At 32.7% G+C, this 25917-nt stretch overlaps 2 protein-coding genes across 2 annotated transcripts; one reads left to right on the top strand and one right to left on the bottom strand.

Moving 5' to 3' along the window:
* The first annotated feature begins 1708 nt into the window (after window positions 1-1708).
* Window positions 1709-23045, top strand: LOC131850472 (cytosolic carboxypeptidase-like protein 5). The gene is made up of 18 exons (XM_059200694.1): window positions 1709-2222; window positions 3352-3503; window positions 3881-4006; window positions 4624-4834; window positions 5520-5641; window positions 6089-6360; window positions 6745-6838; window positions 7179-7367; window positions 8888-9138; window positions 9779-9920; window positions 13739-13831; window positions 14222-14326; window positions 14928-15087; window positions 15475-15613; window positions 16116-16344; window positions 17043-17099; window positions 18219-18356; window positions 19490-23045. The coding sequence occupies exons 1-18, from the start codon at window positions 2120-2122 to the stop codon at window positions 20135-20137; spliced, it is 3231 nt and encodes a 1076-aa protein (XP_059056677.1). The 5' UTR covers window positions 1709-2119; the 3' UTR covers window positions 20138-23045.
* A 547-nt stretch (window positions 23046-23592) lies between these two features.
* Window positions 23593-25566, bottom strand: LOC131850481 (small ribosomal subunit protein uS11). Its single transcript, XM_059200712.1, has 3 exons — window positions 25476-25566; window positions 25054-25298; window positions 23593-23859 (listed from the first exon to the last, which is right to left on the bottom strand). Exons 2-3 carry the CDS (start codon window positions 25288-25290, stop codon window positions 23641-23643), a joined length of 456 nt encoding a protein of 151 aa, XP_059056695.1. The 5' UTR covers window positions 25291-25298; window positions 25476-25566; the 3' UTR covers window positions 23593-23640.
* Between the last annotated feature and the right edge of the window lie 351 nt (window positions 25567-25917).

The raw sequence follows: 25917 nt of genomic DNA on the forward strand, positions 1-25917 counted from the left end.
ATGTATTACGGCGAATTCTAAAGTTGATTCCGGATACGACCTAGGTATATATTATTATCACATTCGTTAACTTCGTGCTCAGAAAAGACAATTAGGAAGAAAGCAAGGTGTAGATAAACGTATATTTAGTCCATGTAGCTAGAGATTGGTACTAAATAAGTCTTTATCAATTTATAAGTTATGTGATGAAGGCATTTATTGGCCAAGATAATTTAAAATGTAAGGAACGTAATTTTTTATAATCAATAGTTAAGTGCCACGCCTAAATAATCTATTATATACCTAAATTAAGCTTATTTAATATTGTTATAATTTTAAGGATGAAATGAAAATACAGATTTGAGTTGATATATAGTTATTTTTTTTTTTACAACCCTCTTCCATAACTGCTTACAACAGAAAGTTAACTAAGATACTATAACTGTAGCAAAACATACGTCTATAAACGAGTCTAAGCAGCAAAGGTCCGAGGTAGGTATATATCTACCTTCGGACCTTTGGTACCAGGAAAACCTCATTAATATTAGTTCATTGTAATTAGCCATCTATCATCTAATTAATTAATTTCTAGATATAATATCACCTAAAGTATTGAATTTAGGCAGTATTCTTAATGAGGAACACTATCGCTAAAAATTATTTGATATAGATATATTTTATCGAACTAACACCTAGTTTTGCGAAAGTTTTCGCGTCCGAACGAGGCATCATGAGGCATTGAATAAAATTCGAATATAATTTGTAAGTCTAGTGTTAGTGTCGAGTCGCAGTTTGGTCGTTGTTTATTTTTAACAATTATAAGTGATACACGCAGAAAAAAGAACAATCTGCAGTTTTACGATTCTCATTAAAATGGCAATTGTTGGGAAGGGCACTCCTAGTAGCATTATTGGGTGTTGGCTTTTGAAACAGCACAGACGAAAACAGATTACACTGCATAAAATTAGTTTTTCTGAGAGTTCTTTCTTTATATTGAGTCAATGTTATAGCAGTGAATTATAACATTTTTTTTGAGGGTTGATAATGGAATGGTAGTCTCACCTGCGCTAACGGTTTACGCTGGACTAATTATAACATTTAGGCATAGTAGGTAATGAATCAGTGTTCGATCTTCACTTACAAATCGGCTTCAAATTTAATAATTTGAATATCTCCATGAGGTTTGGTTAATACCTAATGGTCTAGTAAATAATTTTTATTTCAGTAGATTGAAATTATGAACGATATGATATGATATGATTTACGATTATGCACCATTTGGTAATCGTAATATATACATATAAAGCGAATTAAATCGCTATTGCAATAGTTTGAACTAAGAAACTGGGTTTAGTAATTATTATTAATTTTCAATCCGGAAATTTATGTTTTATTTCATACAGAATAATTTTAGATTATAATCTGATTATTTTCCGAATTGTATTTTGTTATTATCTACAGACCATTTCAGAATTGCCATTCCGAACGGAATAACATAGGATGCGGTAATGGTATGTCCAGATGGGCAGTATGCCTCTTCGCCACTATCGTGGTATAAAAAAAACCGTCAAATAGTTTATTATAGAAATTCTCAAACGATCGATTGAATTTGTTGCTATTAGAACTGTTACTAACAAAGTTATATAAATAAACCTATGCAATCTTGCAGCGATCAATGACTGAATATAGTCTATGGTATGGAACAAATCTAGTACGTGCGGCAGCCATCTTGAATAAAATTTCATAATGGAATGAAGTCTTTCTAATTTCTAAATAAAAAGTGAATACTAATAATAATTAAATGTGTTATACTTCAAAACTATTTGTAAAAATAAACTATATTTTTTAACTTATTATTTTACTCTATTATTGTTGTGGTGCTCCAACATATTATAAAAAGATCACCAATAAAACAAATCAGCTGTTATCCGTCAATCGATGTCAACAAAATTACATAATTTTGTTTAGAAAAACAGTGTAGCCTCCGTGTTTTTAGTGTCATTTTGAAATTTGCAATATGTATTTTCAATTGGTTGATTTTATGTATAAATTGCTAAAGTGAATGTACGCCATACGCCTTGCAAACATTTGTGACTTTGTAATTTTTTATATGATGTAGTCCAATAAATAATTATTCGTTATGGATCAAAATAATATTATAGAGTCCGATGGATTTTATTTCATTCATAATTTTGATTCGGGGAACCTTGGGCATGTCGAACGGGTGCCAACAGAACTTATAGGTGAGTCCATATACTTATTTTTTCCATATTCCATTGTTATTCAACATCCAAATATTAATTACAATAGATGTAATGTTGTTTACATATTCATTATTTACTCTATAATCCTGTGACATAAGAAACATTAGTAATAAGTAGGAGTAACTATTGAAATTTCTATTTTATATAACCTCCTAATATTGAAATCTTATTTCATTAAAATAAATAAAATTAAGTCCACATACAGTTTAGAAATTGTAATATAACATATAAGAATTATATACATTTAATATGCTGTCAGTAAGTTGAATTATACTTCTAATGAGAATCTGATTGGTAATTTACTCTATTGTATTGTTAAGTTATTTATGATGGTATTTTAAAGTAAAGAGATTTGGTTCTGACATTATTGAAACTTCCTATTACAGTAATTGCATGTTTATAACAAATTACATATGTTTATGTATGAAACCATGCTCTATTATTTATGTAACACCTCAGTCTCAGTCTAATTATTACTATAAACTTTTATAATAATAGAAATAGAGTAATTGTTCTTTTTTTATTATTGCTTATTCCAACTATTAATGACATAATGCATATTTAACCTAATGTAGGTTGTTATTGAACAATTACTAAAATTATACATTACAAACATTGTATATCTAAGTATCTAAGTTTAATGGGCGTAATAGTTGATTGGCATGTAAAATATTTAACTTTTATTTAATTTGATGTGTATTTGTATTATATGTATAATTCAGTTATATATTGATTGACCAGAATGTAAAATGTTTGCCAAGTTCTATGACAATTGAGCAGTTAAGGTGCCAAATATATACTCAGAATAATAAACATATAACTAAAAGTTGGTTAATATAACTCAGTAACTGATATTTTTCTATTTAATACTTTCAATATTAAAAGAATATTAAAAAAATGTAATTCATAAAAAACAAAGATGAAAAATAATAGCATAAATAAATCATAGGTTTCTTTGTGTTTTAAATTGATATAAAAATTAATATAAGGAAAAATTTGTATTTTGTATTTACAAGGCTATTTTGAATTGAAGAATGAATTAATTTAAAGTAATATTAGTTTACAATACAAAATCTTTTATTCTTATTAATATTAAAAATAATTCCAGCTCCCAGTTTGAACCCCAAGACCAATGCAACTGAGATACCCGATTACGAATTTAATTTATGGACCCGACCAGATTGCGCAGGCACTGAGTTTGAAAATGGCAACCGAACTTGGTTCTACTTTGGTATACAAGCCAGTGAGCCTGGTGTACTGGTGAGTATTTGAACAGTCTGTGTTTGATAATGGTTGCTTTGACCAATTACATATAACAAAGAAAACAACTGAAATTCACTTCACACAGGTATTATGTGTATACTATAACTATAACAGTAATATTTATAGGTACCACACTTGCCACCATTATCACAATTAATTTCTGTGTAGACTACCTCACTTCACTCAATCACTTGAAAGTTATAATAACATATAGGAGACATTATTCAAATGTTCGAGAGAATTATATATAAGTATATTACTTACATAAGTAATACTTACAATTATATTTAAATGTTTTTTGAAGTTACTATATAGTCTTTCATATTTTACAGTATGGGAATGGTACAGTGTACTAACAAAAAAATTTGTTTCAGGTACGACTTAACTTAATAAACCTAAACAAACAAGGAAAAATGTACAACCAGGGCATGGCGCCTGTAACGCGCACGCTTCCTGGGAAGCCTCAGTGGGAGCGAATCAGGGATCGTCCAGTACACTCAGTATGTAATTCTAAATTCCATTAAATATATAATAATAATAACAACAAAAAGACAATTCAGACAGCGCCATTTAGTCCCAAGCTAAGCAGAACTTGTGTTATGAAAACACCCAGACCGTCAAACCTTCATACTCATGAATATAAATGTTTGTACAGTGTGAAGAATAGAACTCACGACATTCGGAAGTAAAGCGGTGTGCTTAACTGTTAGACCACAGGGATCGCCATATATAAACAGGACATAACATAACGTCATTCTCTCATGATACCAACATTTGTATTTACGAGTATGATTGTTGTATGTTTTGATTGAAGTGTAAAAAATATCCAGACAAGTAAACGCAATAATTATATTTCATATTGATTATATAATTACAAAAAAAAACGTATTTAAGTACATATTTTTATAAATTATTTAGTATTTATAGTACAAGCCGTAGCAATCCGTTTTGTTAGAAAACTCATACAGCGCAATTCAGCTTGTATCTCAAGCTGAATTGCACTGTATGAATTGTCCTAAACTAGTATTGTTATATGTAATAGTCAATAAAGTTGGTTACATTATTTTTTATTTTTTATTAAATATATATCTGAATAATAATATATTTTGTGGTCCAGACGGATGATAACACCTTCACCCTGAGCTTCAAATACCGAACATCGGATAATCTGAAAGCCACAACGTTCTTCGCTTTTACTTACCCGTTCTCCTTTGCGGAGCTGCAGATAGCTCTGAATTCAATAGATCTGAAGATGTTGCCGGTGCCACAGCCACAGTCGCCTGACGAAATATACTATTGCAGAGAATGTCTTATATATTCTCTCGAAGGTAAGATGCCATTTTATTGAATAAAGCCTTGCTAGATGTATTTTTTTGGTCATTTAGCTAGGACAGGTTTTACATACCAAATAACACTTTAGTTTCTTCTATGTTATATAATAACGGTATGTTGTAATAAAGTATCTATAGATTAGAGTTAAACATGTGTATAAATACAAGAAACGAAAATATATATACAAGAAAATAAATTGTGATTTTTTTATTATTGTCACTAAATTATTTTTTTTAATAATAATGATAATAATATTATTATTTTTTCCCACAAAATTTTTGTGGGAAAAAATAAGAACACTGTAAATGAGATTATTTACAGTGTTACAGAGCCATTTGAGCAACATATTCTACACAATTGATATTGTAATATCAATACAATGCAAAATAACGCCAAGGTTCTTGTTTTTGTTTGCTCACATTCTGCTTATAAGATATTACCCGCAATTTCAACCGCACAAACTTTGACCTCCTATAAATTTCCTGATAAATTTTGGAGATAAATGATCCTTGTGATACAATCTATTTTCATGTTAAAATTCATTATGATCCGTTCAGCCGTAAAGATGTAATAAATAGACAAACATAGTTTTGAATTTATAATATTAGCTTGTATTAAGATAAAATTTAAAAGACTTAGGGAAAGGTATAATATTTTTATTGTAATGTTCTTAATTTACAGGACGGCGTGTGGATTTATTGACAATAACTTCACATCATGGAATAACAACAGAAAGAGAAGAGAGACTAAAAAATTTGTTTCCAGATAATCAAGAGAGACCATTTAAATTTTTAAATAAAAAGGTTACTTATTAAACAGATAAACATCTTTTATACCCTTTTTCTATACTTCATTTTTTTGTTGTGTTCTAGATTGTCTACAGTTAATCTATACATAAAATTGGAGTGTCGGTTTGTAATATTGAAATAACTGTTTTTTACTACATGCATATGAATATAAATACGGTACATACACTAAAATAACATTTTTTACAATTTTTGTCTGTCTGTTTGTTCCGGCTAATCTCTGAAATGGAATAAATGTATAAGGAGTAACTTAGGCTACTTTTATTTTAGAAAAAATCCTTTATTTTAGTTAAATTCCACGCGGACGAATTCGCGGGAACAGCTAGTAAAGTATATAAATATAATATAAGTTCTAGCTTATATTGCTGTTTTTAAATATTTTATTATTACTTCTTCCAGTGGTCTTTAAATTCTAGCTAAAACATTTTTTTTCTTTAATCATAGGTTATTTTTATATCGGCTCGGGTACACCCTGGAGAAACACCATCAAGCTTTGTCTTTAATGGTTTCCTCAACTTGCTGCTGTTACGACATGACCCTGTCGCTATACAGCTGCGCAAAAACTATGTGTTCAAAATGATCCCGTTTCTAAACCCTGACGGTGTTGCCAGAGGTCACTACAGAACAGATACCAGAGGAGTTAATTTAAACCGCGTTTATTTGAACCCTTCACTGGTCTATCATCCTACTGTGTACGCATCAAGGGCACTTATTAGGTTGGTATATAGTAATAATTTTATACTATCTAACGTCGTTCTCATTCTTGTAAACTGTAGTAATGATTTCGTGAAAAGAGGCGGAAGTATATAAGGACATGGAGCCGGAGAAGCGCCAATTCGATCGACCCCCGTCCAATTCAAACGGGGATCAAAATTACGACAGCCGGAGTCAGGTTCAAACCCCTAACTGTGACCACAGACTAAATTCGTGTCCGTCAGGCAGGAGTTAGCCTTCAGCCGCACTATAAGTCCTTCCGCAGGTTTGGAGTGCCATCTGCCCTCGCCTATCGGTCGGTGTAGCTGTAAAAACCAGCTGCAGAATATTCGAAGGAATAATTCTCGTCCATAAGAAATAATGTTGATACATAAATCTAATTACAGGTACTACCATTTTGGCTGTGAAAAAGAAGACATCTGTGAAGACACTAAAAGCTTTACGTCGCGCAGTATCCAGAACATTAGCGAGAGCGCTGAGGTATAAAATTTATACAGATTTATATCGTGGTTTGTACTAAGTTTTAATTATATATGTATGTATTTAACTCATTATTTTTCTTTTATCTATATCTTTTTACACTGTAAAAAAAGGATTACAATCATATCATATTATGGAAAGTACGACTTTTTTTTTATTTCGATGTCAATATCGAATCCCTTTATGTATCTACTATGGCAGATATTTCAGTGCGATGAACAAAATCGTTTGGCATATAATTTGTTACGATGTATAAACGCTTCATTGTGTAACAAATAAAAAGTCAAGTTAATAAGAAAACGACTGACATAATTATTAAAAAAGCACCCTTACTCATTAGTTACTGGACTCTAAAAAGAAGAAAGGCTCGATGACGTCAGCGTTCAAAGCCAACGAATACAAGCGTGAGAAGTCTGCGAAATCAGTTAGTGTCAAATGCACGACCACCATCAAGCAGCCATCCGTTACTGACACCTCTAGAAAAGAAGCAAAGACTCTGAGCGGAGACACGGCACACCTCGCCGAACAGGTTAGTTTACTTTATTATTTTTACCCGACTACAAAAATTAAGGGCAATGTTTTTCGGGTGTTATACCTATATTCGGTTATAATATAATGTAAAGCAAACACTTTGTACTCCTTATTACGAAAAATATCCAAGCTAATCATTGAAATATACCTTCATTCAAACCGAAAGGTAGTATTTTTAATGTAGTAGGTATTTAATTTAGTAAAGTGACTACCACGAAATTATAGAAAAGAAGTTAAACTATTGTTAAATTTCATCTTCTAATATATAAATTTCTTGTATCAAAATTCTTCCGAAACAGGTTTACTGAATCTAATGAAATTTTATGTATATATTCAGTAGATCTGACAATAGGACGTAAACAATTTTTCATAACCTCAAGTGATGAAGTCATCGTTTAAAAATACTATATTTTTTGGACAAAATATTTTATTTATATTTTTGTGATTCGTCATTAACATTTTTAATGCTGAATCACAAAAATCAATATACATACAACCCTAACTTTTCACCCTTCTATCATCAACCCCTATTATTAGTAGTACTTTAATAATTTTCTACTCTCTTCGATAACTGATTAATTTATATAGCAAAACAACGGTGGCGGTGTCAGCTAGTTCAATTATAAATAAAGAGTCACGCTCTTGTCGGTGGATATGCTTTTTAATTAATTTAGTCTGATTATATGTGATGTTAAGCGCCTCTAATCTGGCATGTCAATAGTTATCGCGGCGGCAGTTTCCACTCATAACATTGTTAAGTTCAAGTATTTTTGTTATCTAAAACCTACATGCGCTTACATGCACTGCGATATTATACGCCCACATCCAATTCATTTAACTCTAGGTCCTGTACATATATTACACCTGTTTCGCCTTAAACCTATAAGTATGAAATAAACAAAATATTTTAGGTAAATACAATATTATAAAATGATGAAGATTTACACATATATTTAAATCTTAACTTAATAGCCTTTTACATGGCTGAATATTATTCTTTATGTCATATGTTTTTAATATGAGTAGAATGGCAAACAAACTTATAGCTCACCACCACCAATGGTAACCAGTAACCACCGCCTTTATACAGGAACAGCACTACGGACGTTATCATGTAACACATGATACTACTCATGCTTACCTTTTCAGAAGACTAAGATGTCATGCCTGTTATCCTGTAATATCACTACCTAATAATAAATTTACAGAATTAAATACATATAAACACTACTCTGTATTCTGGGATTTTATAAAATAAAAATAATTGACATAATATACAAATATTTCATTTATAAATAATTAACATGCGCATATTGTAAATAATCTAGGTTCCGTTAATGAGATACAAAAAGAATAAGCAAATTTTACATTTGTTTTGACTGTTGCATGTTAGAAACGACAAAATGTGTGTAATTAGTAATAAAGACTTTAAAAACCACATATGATGTACCACAACATTTTTAACAATAAATATTAATTTCATTTCATATACAAATATCATGTTTGAATACGTAACAGGTATATGACATGAAACTCCAAGAGGTGCCGTCGCAGACAAGTGATACTTTGATAAAACCGTCAAACTCCAACATTACGGAGACAAGTTCACTGCTCAAGGACTCAGTTCTGCGCTCATGCCTCGGCTCCAACGTCCACTTGAGCACCAGCGATGAACTGAAACTCCAGGGTTCCAACCCGCTCAGACCTTTACGGGACACGCTCAAGAATAGTATCAGTCTGTTGATGGAATCAAGCACTTCTGTAGCTGGGTATGTTACGTGAGAAATTGTGATTAATTTATATAAGCAGTGACGGCCTCGGTGGTCTAGCGATTTAGCACATTGCCTTACTTATGATAGTCGCGAGTTCGATTTCTTGGATGCAAACATTTGTATTCATGAGTATGATTGTATTTCCAAAAAAAATGTGTTTAAGTATTACAGTCGGGGTTGTCTATCGTCCTTAGATCATGACTAGATAGCGCAGTATGAAAAGTCCTGAATTTATGGTCATTATTGTTATAAGGCATTTGTATATTTGATTTATGAGATATATTTATAAGAATAATTTTTGTTCCGTAATAAATAAACAGATTTTTTTTATTTAAATCTAAATATTTAACTTCTTTAACTATTACCCTTTTTTAATACCAATAATTAAATTGTAGTATATATTTGACGTCTTGCATAAATGGAAAATTGTCTAAATATATAAAATTAAAAATATACAAATGAACCTATGGTACTTGGCCGTGAGTTTACTCTATTTAGTAGTTGTAGTTGTTATTTTTGCAAAATAATTTTGATAATTTCCACATATATATTAGCTTTACTAGGTGCCAACATATGTCACTTTAGGTATAGAATCACAATATATCATCGTGTGTACATATGAAATATGTTTTTACAGGGATAGTTCAATAGGCGGTAAAGAGTCTCGACTGTCAAATTTACGGATCGGATGGTGTCAGGATTGCAGGCAAGCGGTCTCAAAGCTCGAGGACACCATACCCGGCATCACCAAGATGGTGCCCGGTTACAGCGCTGCTTTGGTTAGTAGTTATTTTTATGTTTTTATTATAATAGAGTATAAACTATATAGAGTGTAAACTTTCCAAAGGAGATATTTGGTCAGTAATAGTCTCTTGTGTGTCTAGGTTACATCTGTGATTACTCTCTGTTCCTATTTATTGGAGCCCAGAAAACCAGCGGCATGTTCGCATGGAACATGCTAAAAGCTGATTGTATTTATTTTTACTCTTTATATTTAATTTTTTGTTAACCACTTAGCAAAGTCTGATGAAAGTGAGCTAAACTTATCGCAGACTAAAACGCAAAATGCCTCAGGACCTAATCAAATAAATAAAAATAAAGTATGATGTACGTGACATGCACATACCAAGCATACTATGACAAGAAACCAACAAATATACTACTTAATGTTTAATTATGTAGTCAGATAGTAATAAGCCATAGTATGCTTGGTATGTGACATGCACATACCAAGCATACTAAGACAAGAAACCAACAAATATACTACTTAATGTTTAATTATGTAGCCAGATAGTAATAAGCCATAGTATGCTTGGTATGTGACATGCACATACCAAGCATACTAAGACAAGAAACCAACAAATATACTACTTAATGTTTAATTATGTAGCCAGATAGTAATAAGCCCATGAAAAAAAATATTTGTATCAATTGTTTCTAGGCACTGAGTATTTTTCTTTCTTCCTATTTTTTTTAACTTTGTAACATTCCACATCCTATCCAGATACGCTCCCAGAGTCCTACCCATCATACCATAGAGGAGTATAGAGAGCACCAGAGACAACAGTTAGATGTGAACGAAGTATGTGTACATTGTAGTACCTATTAGTGACGACTGTAATGTAGATAGACTGCGCAAGTACTTTAGTTTATATGAAAACTGAAGGAGCTATTACTGAAACAACTTGTTGTTGCAAAGACTATCTATAACTTTTATATTTATAATTTTAACAATTCCCTGTAACTTTATAAAACTAACAAAGTATAGAGAAAGTCTCAATTAAAATTTAAGGATGTATATTTATATTTTTGTATCTAAATGTTTTCCATGTAGGTAGCTGTTGAATTATTTTGATATACATACTTCCTGTTATCATTAACCGATAGAAATACCGATCATTGCAAAGTTAGAAATCACCCATCACAGTATATTGAATCTTTAGCTTATGTTATAACAACAATTCAACAATACAACTCTAATATCTAGACACGCGGCAGCGTGTCAAGCCGAGTTTCAAGTAAACTGGCTTGCAGCACCGTGTGTATATTTACACGAACCATTTGGAGCCACTTTTGACCCCCTCATAACTCAAAAACTCTTTCACACAAACCTGTCAAATTTGGTTCATATATTGAGACTTGCGAGATAAATATGTGTTCCAAATTTCATAAACATATCTCAAACGGTTATTTAGATATTAATGTCCAAAAATCGTCATTTTTATCACTGATCAACTATAGATCAAAATTATAACCCACTTCCAGATGACCTAGGAAGTTCAAATTTGGTATGCAGATAGGTAATTAGGTGAATATAAAGGAAAAAATCTGAAACTGGTAAATTGTTATCATTTTACTACAATTTTTCACTTTAATTGATTCTATTTCAACTTATACTGGACGAATTCTAAAATTCTATGAAAACGTCGATAGCCACCAATTGACATTGATCCCTGGCGAAAAATCTCATCTTGTACTGGACGGAAAGTAATATTGTATGAAAACGTCGATCATTACCAATTTACGTTGACCCCTTCACATCAGTGTCGATAACTAGCAAACTTCAAATATTGCATTGAGCGGTAAACACTAGTTGCTATAATTTAGATTCTGTCTAAAATATACTCGTACTTATAACTAGGAGTATAGTCGAATTTCGTATTTATTATGTTATTAACTGAGATTTGGTATTAATTATTGTTTCAATATTTAGCGCACATCGATAGTGTAAAATCATTATTTTTATAAATAATTATTAAATAATAGGCATTTCGGTATAGGGCGCCGCGGTGGCGCCGTGTGGGAGCGGTGCGATAAAACTCAATGTTTTGTTTCTGGATATCTAACCTATAAGGTTGCGATTTATGCTACGAAATTTATAGCTTTCTTAAATTATACTTATATATTTGTGATTATATTATTATTACATTATTTTAGTAAATACGTATGGTATAGACAATAGTTTAAACCAAAAATTAATAACAATTTTAGTATAGTTATAAGTAGGACTGTACAGTTAACTCGAGAATGAGAACTTATTGGTAACAAATTGTTTTCTTGAGAATTCAATAGATAACAGTCAATTTGTTACATAATCGTCTTTACGAACTATAACGTGTCAATACGAAGTTTCAGATATTAAATAATGTATATGTTGATAGAGAACAATTCCGTATTTGCTTAACATATGCTATTACTATCCACAAATCACAAGGCCTTAGTTTTGGCAGTCCTCTTCTCAACATAGCCTCCTCTATATTTAATAAAGGGCAGGTTTACGTTGGACTCTTCAGAGTTAAAACCTTAGATGGAGTACGTCTTAACCATTTAGATCCAAGTCACGAGAGCTCTATTGTAGAGTACAACCATCTGTGGACGTTATACCGCCCCGATTTGCCCAAAAATTCCTGATACTGAATTGGCATTGCACTTGAACATTTAAAAGTTACAAGAAAATATAGAAAATAACACAAAAAAAAGACAATTATACCCCGTAAATATACGAAAATACATTAATTTATCAAAAATAATTTGGTATTAATTTAGTTATAAATAAGTACCTCGTATAATTTATGTACAAAAAGTAATGATATCCCATCAAAAACATAAATGTGAAATGATAGCCGAGTTTAATATTATGATATATGGCTTGATTGTTGACTTCTACGACAAAAGAGATGAGATCTAAATGGGTGCCAAGTTCAATGGTCTGTCCTGAAATGTATTTATAACAATATAAAATATCATTTCTTCTTATAACTTAGGATAATATACTGTAGCCTAAGGTCTAACTTGGCTAGTTTTCATATACGAAATATACTGTAGCCTTCGCAAGTTCTAAACATGTTACTTGTCGGTTCCTATTTTAATATTAATAGTAACTAGCAATCGAAAGTAATAATTGGTATATGAGAACTGGCCAAGTTAGACCTTAGGCTACAGTATATTATCCTAAGTTATAAGAAGAAATGATATTTTATATTGTTATAAATACATTTCAGGACAGACCATTGAACTTGGCACCCATTTAGATCTCATCTCTTTTGTCGTAGAAGTCAACAATCAAGCCATATATCATAATATTAAACTCGGCTATCATTTCACATTTATGTTTTTGATGGGATATTATACCAAGTGGAATTGGTGGTGGTATAATAATATATACATAATACTTAGTGACATAACAAAAGACGTTACATAGCAGGCAAAAAACCTGGTGCCCTCCCTCAAATTAGAAGAGGTATTGACAATTATTACAAAATTGACTAAATGTAACTATTTTTAAAATATTGTATTTTATATTGTACAACTTGATCGTAATTCGAAATCTAATAAAACATTTCTGTTAAGTAGCATTTCCGTTTCCGCTTTATGAGAATATAGTGCCTAGATCTATCGTTTCTGCTCAATATTTCTGTCCCTTTCTCACTCTACCCTTTCCACTGCCACCACCACCTCCGCCTAAAGAACTAACTTTAATATGATTAGAGAATGTGATTATAGAATAAATCATATTTGAAAGGCACAACTCCCAGGAAACATATATTCTTGGCAATATATAATGTACATTATTAAAATAATAATTATTCCTTTCCAGTTTCAACCTACCGAGACACCGGAGAAAGATGCTATGTATTTCTGCACTAATTGCTTCAAGAAATACGTTATTACAGAATGTAATGAAGAAATTGTAAGCTATAATTTACTTATTTGATCTTTTAAATTAGTTCTAGCATAAAACGCATTCATAAAACGACTATCCTTGATATCTCTGCAAATTCGAGTGAAGAAAAAATACTATTAAGCAATTAATTTTAATTGCGGACTTTAAAAAGACGTCGTTTTTTAGGAAAAGTTTTCTAAGACGTAACCTAGTCCTTTCTAATATTATAAATGTGATCGAAATTTCTGGCTGTCTATTTATTACTTTTTCACTATAAAACGTCTGAACTCATGTTAATTAAATTTGATACCTAGATTGCATTATATATGTTTTATCCCCGGCTGGACATATATGTTTTATTTCATTACAACCCAGAATGGATTACACATTTATAAGCCATCTAAATTTTTTTTACAGAAGGTGAGTTCGGGCCTGCAGACGGCGAGTGTGGCGGTGTCAGCCGGCGACAGCGGTGATGCGCACCCGGAGGAGCCCGCACGGCCGGCCTCACCACCACGCGCGGTAAGAAACGACCCCCTGTTTCTTAATTATTGTACATATTTAACATTACACAACTCATAAGATCAACTAAAGTAGTGCGTTAAGTGTAGCAATCCAATGATGAAACTACTAGTCCGCAACCCATAGCTTAAATTCGTCAATTATTCTCTCTCTAATATAGAAAACGACGATCTCATTCCAACAAATCGACCAATCGATGGATTATTAAACTTTCAAGTACATATAAAGACGCTATAATTGGCGTCTTTATATACACTTGAGTTTAACAATTGATTGTTTCACACATACACACACTCACACACATTACCGCATATTCGCACACACTCGCACACAATAGCGTACTAACATTCATATACACATTTTTTATATATGCAATGTTATAGTATTGTATTATGAAACTCAGTGAATTCCAGCTGAGTTTCCGGTTTGTGAGTTTTGTATTCCTGAACGTGGGTCTCGAATCCGCAGCTGATTTTCACTAGGCTCAATTAAACAACTATACTAACAATAACCGTTTTAAAAATTTGTGGCCGATAGGAAATGATTGACGAAATAGGCTCTATCTCGGATACTATAGATTAAGGTTTTTTTATTCTAACAGCCAATTGCACCGAAGGATGAGAAACTAAAGCCCCCAATAAACAAACAAGTGAAAAAGAAGCCACCGGTCCCGGTCGTGACCACAAGACCCACTGCACCCAAAGACCCGGAATCCGGACTGTTTTTGTACATTGATCTACATGGACACGCCTCCAAGAAAGGTACTTTAATCTTAATATATATAATATTATAAATGAGAAAGTTTGTAAGTATGGATATTTGTTACTCTTCCATGCAAAAACTACTGAACAGATTTTGATGAAACTTTACACTAATATGCATAAGAATAGCACATATGCTATATTTTATCTTGAAATTTAACGCGGGTGAAACTGAGGGCACAGCTAGTATATAAAAATAATAAAATAACTCTTTAAATGTGCTAAACAAAAGACAGTCTTGTCGCTAATGATTATGACTAAGTGGTCGAAAGTGTCACGTGCGCGTTGCCGACCCTAAAATACTAAATAGCAGATAGAAATACTTAACTATTTATTAATATACCAAGAATAATGCATACATTCATACTCATGAATATGTGTATATAGGTATATTCATGTACGGCAACCACTTCGAGGACCTGGACACCTCTGTGGAGTGCATGCTGCTGCCACGCATCATGTCGCTCAACAACCTGCACTTCCACTTCTCCTCGTGCAACTTCACCGAGCGGAACATGTACCTCAAGTGAGTACTAAAGAGCAGGAACCTAAATCATACAACGTACATTAAATTTACGGTCCACCTGATGGTTGGCTACTGTAATATATTCCCACTATAGATCCTTAAACATTATTTATGAAAACCAATGAACTATTACTAGTTTTTCATACTATTCAGATATTACATATTTTACTTAAATTCCAGTCTGTCTTAAATCTATCAGAAAAAAGTCTTATAAAACACTGTCTTCGTCAAAAAAGAGCATATTATAAAATTGAAGAGTTTATCAGTTTATCTCATACTGTAGTTTTTCTACTAAAACATTATTGTCATTTACAATAATGTTTTAGTAGTAAAACTAACTTAAAATCCATAGCGCTGACAATATTATCTGATTGTGTGCGTAGTGATATCTATCCTGTTTGTTGCATGTTTAAAAATGTGTCTTCAGAAATGCATATATTAAGTATATTTGAAGAAAGATTATTTATATAAATAAGTGCTACAACATGATTTTGCACACTAGGGACCGCCGTGACGGCATGTCTCGAGAAGGTTCAGGTCGCGTGGCTGTACTGAAGGCAACCGGCCTCGTCCGCTCGTACACGCTCGAGTGCAACTACAACACGGGCCGCCTCGTCAACGTGCTGCCGCCCGCACTCCGAGACGTAGCCGCGTCCGCGCCCGCGCCCGCTTCCGCTTCCGCCGCCGCCACCATTCTGCCGCCCAAGTACACGCCTCACATTTACGAGGAGGTAAACCCGTTCCAGGTGTGTGCGTGCACACATGCGTTTAGCAGTAGCGGATTTCCACTAGTCATATCTCAGCCAATTTTTTTTTATTTTTCGGTGTCAGGGAATGGCAAAAGGACTCTACCCCTACAGCCATTGTCTAATCTCATATATATTCGTCAAATTATTGTTCACAGTTCACGTGTATTCAAAAGTTGATATTACGTACTCAAATATACATTTATAAGTTTCTATTGTCTTCAATATATTCTGAATCTCCATGTCATCTCGGCTCAGCCAAATATAAGAGACATGTCAAATTACCGTTAATTAGACTTCTGAAACGAGAAATGGAATAAACAATATAAACTTGAAACTTGTAGTTCAAGTCAAAATTCAAATAATAGTCAATAAAACAAATTTTTAACACAATGTTAATAGTAAATGTATATTTCTTCTCAGGATTGAAACCAATAAAATAACCAAACTTTTTTTTTAAATATGTTTGAAAGTAATAAAACTTATTATAATTTACCTTATCCTTTTTACAAATAATTTTCATAATTGTAGGCATTGTTTGAATAGCAGATAGTAATCTATTTATTAGATATTAGAAATGTAGATTCAATGTTATAGAAATGACATGTTTGAACAAATTTGATTATGTACATATTATTTATGTAACAGTGAAAGTGTTTACATAGGAGTGATCAACGTTTCAGGTAAGAATGAGTCGTGCAAAGAATCTGGAGGTTTTTGAAGATATAGACCCTAAGAAGGTTTGTTTGAAACCTTGTTCACTTTTAACTTAGTTCATTTGCTTGTAAGCTTTATTGCGTACTTATACAATATATATATACATATATATGACGCTTGTATATACCTTCTAAAATCTCCAGAATATTTATTATTCGCATTGTACGGATAAAAAAAAAATTCCAACTATACAATGCTTTATGAAGTGGAACTGTCCCATCTGATTACTCTTATTAATCTATGTAGAACTTTGTTAAACTGTCAGTGTATATATTTATATAATACAGTATACATGTAGTATGTTAGGTATTATACCATAGGCCGCTTATTATTCTTAAGTTAAACATAATTTTCTAAGAAACAAAAATAAACTTCTCATTTTGTATGATGCATTGTGCATTAATGCGTTTTTTTAATCTGCTCGTCCCACAGTCGGCTAGAACACGCACTTACATCTAAACTCACTTTCAAACATTCCTCGAAGTCCATGATTTTAATTGTGCATTTACATTAATAAAGTATAGAAACGTTTGAAATATACATTTTCTGTTACATGAGAAACTTTTAAGTACTGTTAGCCCATCGTGGAAAATTCAACAATAATTTACCACGATGGGCTAACTGACCTGTCCTCATACACATCTTTTTATCTACCACTGGTGCCCGGCTAATGTATACCGTTAGCGTAAACGGGTGCACCATTCCATTGTCATGTCATCAATGTCATGTTATAAAAATGTACATATGTATACAATAAACACGATGGAAGGTTTTTTCTCAGTTAATCGACGCATCAATTTTGTAACATAGTGTATATAATATTAATGTATTATATGCATCGTCTATGTGGGTACATATTCCAGCCAACGCGCAGACGGGTGCAATGTTTCCATTATCATCTACTAGCCAGTCGCCCCGACTTCGCAAGAGTGTACGTGTATTATACACATAAACAGTCCTCTTGAATGATTATCTATTGTTAAAAGCTACATTAAAATCCGTTACGTAGTTTGAAAGATCTAAGCGAACACACTACGGAAGCGAATTCATTTTATACTATGTAAACATTACATAAAAAAAGTTACACGGGGGTAAAAGTTGTGTTGGACGGAGTTGTGATATCGGTGTGTGGTGTGGTGCAGGTGGGGCGGTCGCTGGGCGCGTCGATCCTGGACCTGACGGGCCTCCACCCCAACTCGCGTCTGCCCGCCTCCGACCACCGCTCGCTGCCCGCGCTGCGAGACTGGCTGCGCGCGCACACACGCACTCTGCGCCCACAGGTACTTCCCACTACTTCCTGTTACTTCCTGCTACTTCCGCTACCCTCTACATCAGTGTTTCTCAATGTAGGGCCCACGCCTCACAGGAAGCCAATTTGATTGTTAAAGGGGGGAGCAATTCGAACATGGACTTGACATGAGTTTAACACTTTCGCTCCGGCCTATTTAGCTGCAATACTAAATTTCGATGTCTAATTTAACGAAAAAAGCAAATCCTTAAATAATTGTTTTATCACAATAATAAGAAGAATAATAAATTAATATAGATATATTTTTATTATAGTTTTTTGAAATTAGATTTACAATATTTCATTGTTTTGTAAATTTACTTACTTTGTTTCGTTAACAATTTCACAGTGATTTCTTTCTAAAACCTATTATTTAATTTTCTAAAGTAAACAATCTTTAAATATTAAGAATTATGTAATATACATAATTTTATAGAATATAATATAATAAGAGCATAAGAATTTTAGAAATGTTAAGGTGGGGCATGGCACATAAAAGTTGGGAAAATTAGTCTAGAATTAGTCTACTTCATCCGCTTCTAACTCCCGTTACTTCACGCGCTGCCTTGATCGCTTCGCTGCTCCCATCCCTTCCTATATTACAATTGCTACAACAAGTATATCTAGGGCGGTAGGGGTTTGTTCATAATGAGGATAGTAGTACTCTATTTTATATTAATTTTAATACAGCGGGCAATATTTATTACGAAATTTAAATTCTCTAAAGCAGCAAATTAAGCATAAGTTGAGAAAATAATACAAATAAATAGCACCACTAAATATATATTTGCTTACGTGTACTAAGTGTCCTAAATCGCATGTTTTTTTTATTTCCTTTGCTAAAACCATTGATTGATATTTTTTTTTGCTTTATTTGTCGTAACTGCTCCTCTTTAATTTTCAGTGTTAAACTACTAAATAAAACACCAGCCATATAAGTACGTAATGTTTTGGGGTAAGGAAATTATCAAAGTGAGTCGTGTTGTCCGAATTCAGTTATTATAACATCATACTGTTACTTTACTAATGGGAGTGGTTGTAAGACTGCATTAGAATTTCAAAAAGTTGTCATCGTAACGTTTAACTTATATTCATGAGATCTACATGGTATAATTGTGTTTTCAGCTCACCATGTCACGATTACGGCCTAAGACTTCATCTCCTACACGGGTGCCACTTTTCGCGCGCTCTAAAGGCAAAGTGATCGACGAACGCAAAGAGAACACCTATGCCGGCGCAAAAACGGACTCGGAGCGTAAACGCAGTCCGCCAATACTCGCGCAGCGGTCCGGTCACGATATCATCATGAACATGAAGTACCTAAAGAAAAACGAACCGATCAAAACATCCCGCACCCGGTATCTAACAGAGAACGAGCCGAAACCGAAGACGTTATCGACGAAACGAAGAAATGTACTTGCCGTTCGGAAACCGAATTCGAGTAAGACTCAAGTCGGGGGGGTGGTGAAGGCGAAACTTAGCAGGCGGTCTGCGGACGACTCAGAGAGTCCGAGGACATCGCTGGTGTCTACGAAACTGAGTAAACGTAGTTTTTCGCGGGGAGCTCGCGGACGAGTTAGTCGTGCGACACGCGCTGTCCGAGCGGGCGTGTCGTCCTCCTCTGATGATCTCGTGGGCGTGTGGGAGGACGTCGAAGGCGGGACAGCATTGCACCCGCGCCCGGAGCCACTTCCACTGGCCGGCAAACGAAGACCCTTCCCCAACCCATCGCCCTCCCACCTCAAGAAAATAAGGTTAAAGACGGGCTTGTAGCGCAAACCACGCGCTAGACCTGCACCCGAGCACCACGTCTAGCGGGATCTAGTCGGAGTGACTGCATGATTGCTTCAATCAGTATCTAGTTTGTTCTCTGGTGCCTTGTTAACACAGATTACATATATATATAGAGTGAAAACTTTCTAGGACTGTTGTATAGTTGAACACAAGTATTAACAATACTGCAGACATCACAGTTTGTCCTTAGAAGTGGTGAAATTCAAAGTATTTTTTCGTATTGTTCATGCTTTTGTTTGCTAACACCGCTTCCCAGATTGAGCTGTTCCTCAAGCTTACACTCTATACATATGTAGTCCTCTGTACTTGTAAATACCGGTACAGATTATACAGCTTTTTCGATACTCTGTGTTAATATATATTGAATATATATAAAACAATATACCTGTGCTCGTGTTCGTTCGTAACAAATTCCACAATATAGTGTATATTAATGTTTGTACCTTAATACATTGTAAAACTTTATTTTGTAATTAGAAAGATAGCTTTCAGTTTCATAAACATTTCGAGTCTTGTTCCGATTGTATTTGATTTGAATAATATTTTATTATTCCTCGACTTGAAACAAGAACATTGTATTGAATTGTTTTGTAATGATTTGTAACGTCCAGTGACCACTCAGGATATTGTCGTTATGCCATAAAATAGCATTCGCAATTTTGTAAAAATTAAATGTATTGATAAAATTTGAGCACTGAAACGTTTGCTGCACTCTATTTGATGTTTACCACCACGTTAGAAGATATACACGTTTAATTTCTGTTATGTAAATTATGTTTTCCGAGATAAGAATCCGACAAAACATGTTAAGTACTTATTAACCGTTTTTGTTTTTAACGTATTGTATAGTTAATATAATTCGTAATGAATTTAATATTGCAGCTTAGGATATTTTGTTGACCCAATGTTATTACTTGACTGAAATATGTAAAAATTATTGTGTTCTCCCCTAGCATAATTTTTATGGTAATTGTAGCATAAACTTTTTTGTATATTTAACTTTTGTAATTTGAATAACAATTTTCATATAAAAATATACAATTGTGTAAAATAATGTTTTAAAAGACATAAACATAGAAAATGTAAAATTTTGTGGTAAATTGTAAAGTGTAATGAAATTGTAGTTGTGTATAGTAGCTCCAGGAGCAACCTTTCTATATTATATGATCTCATAAATTTGTGAAATTTAGCAAAACGCGTGTACAAACGTGTCGAGTATATTATAAATGCACATATTTCTGTGTTAATTGTATTTTCTGGAAACTTTATCAGGATAAGTTGGTAATGGTATACTGACCGAGAACTCAATGGTACCAAATAGAAATGAATCGCTTTCTCTTGGGAACATAGTCAAAATATGACAATATATTTTTTAACAATTACTGATACACTATTTTATATTTAAGTCCTATTCATATTTCGACGAAAGCTGTAGACTACCTGTGTGCTAGTGTGCTAAACTACACCACTTTACTTCCGGTAGTCGTGGGTTTGATTCTTCGCACGGTACAAAAAATTGTATTCATGAATATAGTTTGTATCGGTCTAGGTGTTTTCTATGAATATTATGTATGTTTTTACATAAAATACTAGTACCCATAACACTAGCTTTGTTTAGCTTGGAATTAGATGGCACTATAAGAATTGTCCAGGGATATTGTTATATTTGCATTATATTCCTTGGGAAGAGTTGTACTATTTCATTAATACTACTGAAATTCAGATTGGTATACCCTTCCAACTTACCAATATAAAATAGCTTTATATTATAATTAGTAAATAATATTACAACAGGAACACTTGTTGAGCCGTATCAATATTGTTATTGTTTTTTTTTTGTAACATGTCCACACATATTGCGTTAGAACGAGTCTGGGCAAGATGCAATTTATTCCAATTACTAACTCTTTACTTTTTTTTGATTGCACTGTAGCATACATGTTGTAGCATCATAGTAAATTAACGCTTTCATAACGTAGAAGTGACGTGTTGAAATGTGTTCATATTTACAGTGGGCCGGGAGATGTATTATATTATAATATTTCATTGTTTTAGCGCTATATATCTATATATATACTAGTGAATTTAATAGATATGAAAGATTGACTATTTGTTCTTAGAACAAACAAGGAATATAGAGTAGGCATCTTGGGTGTCCTATAATATCCAGGATGTTCTTCATATTTGTAGACAACGGTGATCTGTTTCCGTCAGGTCGCCCGTAACTAGATAATTCCATTTGAATATTTTTTTTAATCACTACATAAGTAATTGCTAATGAATTTAATTTCTTTAACAATTTAATCATATATATTATAGTCGTATATTTCTGATTTGCATATATGTAAAAAGGCTTTAAATAACAGTATGTACAAGACTGCCATAATGTTTTTGGCGTGTAAGTGGTGTCGAACATATCTTTGGTACAGACACGAGGACCTATACAAGTGGCAAACGAATATATCGGTACTTGACATGCGGCCAGCAACTTCTAACTTCTTGGCCTTACTCATGAATGCAGCAGCGATAGATACACTTGTTCAGGCTATTAAATGTTTTTAGACATTGCATAATTTGTCACTTCTGCACGGGCACTGCGCAGATTAACAAACGCGTGTGGACAGTTCCTTATCTTCACATAGAATCTATGCTCTTCTATGTATCCATGTCGGTACATAAGACAGTCCAATAGTAGTGCAATATTTCTTTTAATACATTTGTAACATGTTTGTAATTTGAATTTATATAAAATAAAATAACACTCGTTTACATTGCATCTTTCTAAATTCAGAATTATATGTATCATAAGAATTGTTTGTTGTAGAAAAACATAGTGTTATTAAAATAGTAACTATTTATTTATCTCAAATAATAATATATGATAAAAATAAAAACATACGATGTTCTCACCAAAATATGTCGTTTAATTAATTCTAATACCCTAAATGATGCAGATTATTTAAAAAAAATCAGTCAGTGTGACTATGAAGTGAAACCAGTATTCGCTATTAAAAAAAATAGCAGTGCAGTAGATATGGTAATATGTGGTGGAAGTCATACTTAGCATGCTTTGATTCATCACTAAAATAGACTCATATTAATATCAATATTTTAAAGAGTCAGGATAATTAATTTTACTTTTTTTTATTTTTAATGCCCATACATAGTACACGCCCAGAAACTTAGACCACCGAAATTCATAGTAGACAGAGGACCTATACAAGTGGCAGTCTTAGTAAAATACTGTTCAACATTTAAGTAATTTCTTAGGTAAGGCTACAAATTACTTAAATGTAATGTATGTACATAATATACATTACATTTAAGTAATACTCCTCGAGGTATATCAGAATCTCTGTTTATTAACTTCACCAACCTAAACTGATATAGAAGTGGCAGAGCCATATTCAGGGAATAGAAATAAAACATTAGAGTACTGTTAACTTTTTATTGAAAGCAAACAGTGAACTTAAACTACCAGATTACAACCTGCGACCACGTCTACCACCCTTCCTGCGAGTGGAATCTGATGGAACAGGTGTGACATCCTCAATACGGCCAATCTTCATGCTTGAACGAGCGAGGGCACGGAGAGCAGACTGGGCACCAGGGCCAGGAGTTTTTGTCTTGTTACCGCCAGTAGCACGCAGTTTTATGTGCAGAGCAGTGATTCCAAGGGTTTTGCACTTCTCTGCAACATCCTGTAATTACATTTTAATATATATATATATATGCATAACAATGGTCTTTTCATTAAAATTGCTAAAATGTATTATGATTAGACATTCATTTCTCGTATTACACTTTCAATCCGCTCCAGACTCAGACGGGTATGTCATTACATTACATACAAAATCATCTTCAGAAATTACTCTGTAGATTAATGCAAACCACATCCAAATACATTCAATAGTTCTTAAGATTACCACAAACATAGACACAGAGATTCTGAAAATTTTAGGACTATGCATACATATTTTATACAAAAGTCACATATTCCATATTTAAGATATATGACAATAACCAAATTTGGTGGACTAATAGAATCTATAACAATGTTATAATTTTTGTTTGTCTGTCCTTGTGTCCTAATCTCAGACACAACTTAACCAAATTGGGTGTAGTTTTCAATAATGTATTGTGAAACTCTTCCATTATTTTTGTGTATTTGTATAGCTACTGTTATTTGGAATACCATGGGTATGGAGTTGTAAAATAATCTGTAATATAATAACTATTATTAATTCTTGTATTAATTTATTTGTTACAAAGCCTACAGTTGATTTTACTCAATTTATTTATTTTCTTACATCAATACAAATAAATAAAACTGAAGTGTCTCTTTGTAATTTCAAATTAACAGCTGTTCTCTAAATGCATATGAATTAGTATATAGTACTTAATTAAAGATTTTTGTTCGTATGTCTGTTCGTTCTTGGTAATCTGAAGTGGCTGGAATGATTATGACAAGAATACTTTTATTATAAAAAATTTACTTATTTAAATAAACAGTTTAATTTGCAGGTAATAGCTAATGTAAAATAAATAATAAAAAATTATATATATAAAATTAAAAAAATATATATTGTTCATAACATTTTGATGTTAATTAATAAGCTTTATTCTCTATTAATATGGAAAATATTTATGATATTCATTTTTGTGTAATATGTATAAAAACTGCAACCAGAAGTTTCCCAGGCAATTGTGAAACATAGGTAGTGATTATTCGATTAGGATGTAAATCTATATAATATAGTTAGCTGAATCCACTTGGTCCAGACATAGACACCAAATAGTCCCAACGAAAACCATTACCCGTGTACTATACTTATTGCTTCCAAACATAACCTAAAAATAATTGTTATTATGATTTAAAGAAATTTGAAGCTAACCTGTGCGGCCAACATAGCTGCGTAGGGCGATGCCTCATCACGGTCAGCTTTAACCTTCATGCCACCAGTAACCCTAGCAATGGTTTCCCGGCCAGATAAATCGGTGACATGTACGAATGTGTCATTGAATGAGGCAAAGATATGAGCGACCCCAAACACAGTCTCACCAGCTAAATGTTGGGGACCGAGGGTGACCTGTGCCTCCTCTTTCGCAACTTTGTTTTTCCTAGGGGCCATGGTTTAGCCTGAAAACAATGTCAGTTTTTAACACTTATTTAACCTTAAAAAATCAGGGCAATCAACACAGTTATGATTATGATTTAATGTTACAGTTATCGCTTTCGTTATACTTCTATGATACAATATAATATTTCTATTAATAATACAAGATATTATGAATTTATTAACAAATTTTGAGATACCTATGGTATTTGAAATCTGTCAAAACCAAAAAGAAGTAGAAAGATATAGAGGAACTTGGTGTTTACATAGGTAACTTCTTTTTTACAAATGGCAATTCGTCGATTATGTTAGAAATGACTCTAATATACTTTGTTGTTGATAAATATGAACTGAAATATATTTTTACATTTTTATAATAATGTAACATTTTAAATCACAAGTGCAATAAAGAGTTCATTTATATAATAAGACAGAGCCGTGTCATCTATTAAGAAATTATTACTTAGTTTGTCCCGGCACCTCTAATTCAGAATATATTAACTGCACGTAATATGGCCGTGAGCTTAAGTTAAGAATTTAAGAATGCGAGATATAAATAACAAAATAATTCCACATTTTGTATTTGCAAAGTAGCTCAAATCAACGTATCCGAACGTAGTCCGTGTCACTATGTTATGACAA

This window comes from Achroia grisella, unplaced genomic scaffold (genome assembly GCF_030625045.1).
Source record: "Achroia grisella isolate CSIRO2021 unplaced genomic scaffold, CSIRO_AGI_Agris_v1 utg770, whole genome shotgun sequence".
NCBI classification, from domain to species: Eukaryota; Metazoa; Arthropoda; class Insecta; order Lepidoptera; family Pyralidae; genus Achroia; species Achroia grisella.

What these genes read in the sequence shown, in the direction of transcription:
- LOC131850472 (XM_059200694.1), top strand. Translation starts at nt 2,120, where the DNA reads ATGGATCAAAATAATATTATAGAGTCCGATGGATTTTATTTCATTCAT. An exon ending in GCATCAAGGGCACTTATTAG is followed by an intron (nt 6,361 to 6,744) that starts GTTGGTATATAG and finishes ATCTAATTACAG; the next exon opens with GTACTACCATTTTGGCTGTG. An exon ending in CCGGTTACAGCGCTGCTTTG is followed by an intron (nt 9,921 to 13,738) that starts GTTAGTAGTTAT and finishes ATTCCTTTCCAG; the next exon opens with TTTCAACCTACCGAGACACC.
- LOC131850481 (XM_059200712.1), bottom strand. Translation starts at nt 25,290, where the DNA reads ATGGCCCCTAGGAAAAACAAAGTTGCGAAAGAGGAGGCACAGGTCACC. An exon ending in CAGCTATGTTGGCCGCACAG is followed by an intron (nt 23,860 to 25,053) that starts GTTAGCTTCAAA and finishes ATGTAATTACAG; the next exon opens with GATGTTGCAGAGAAGTGCAA.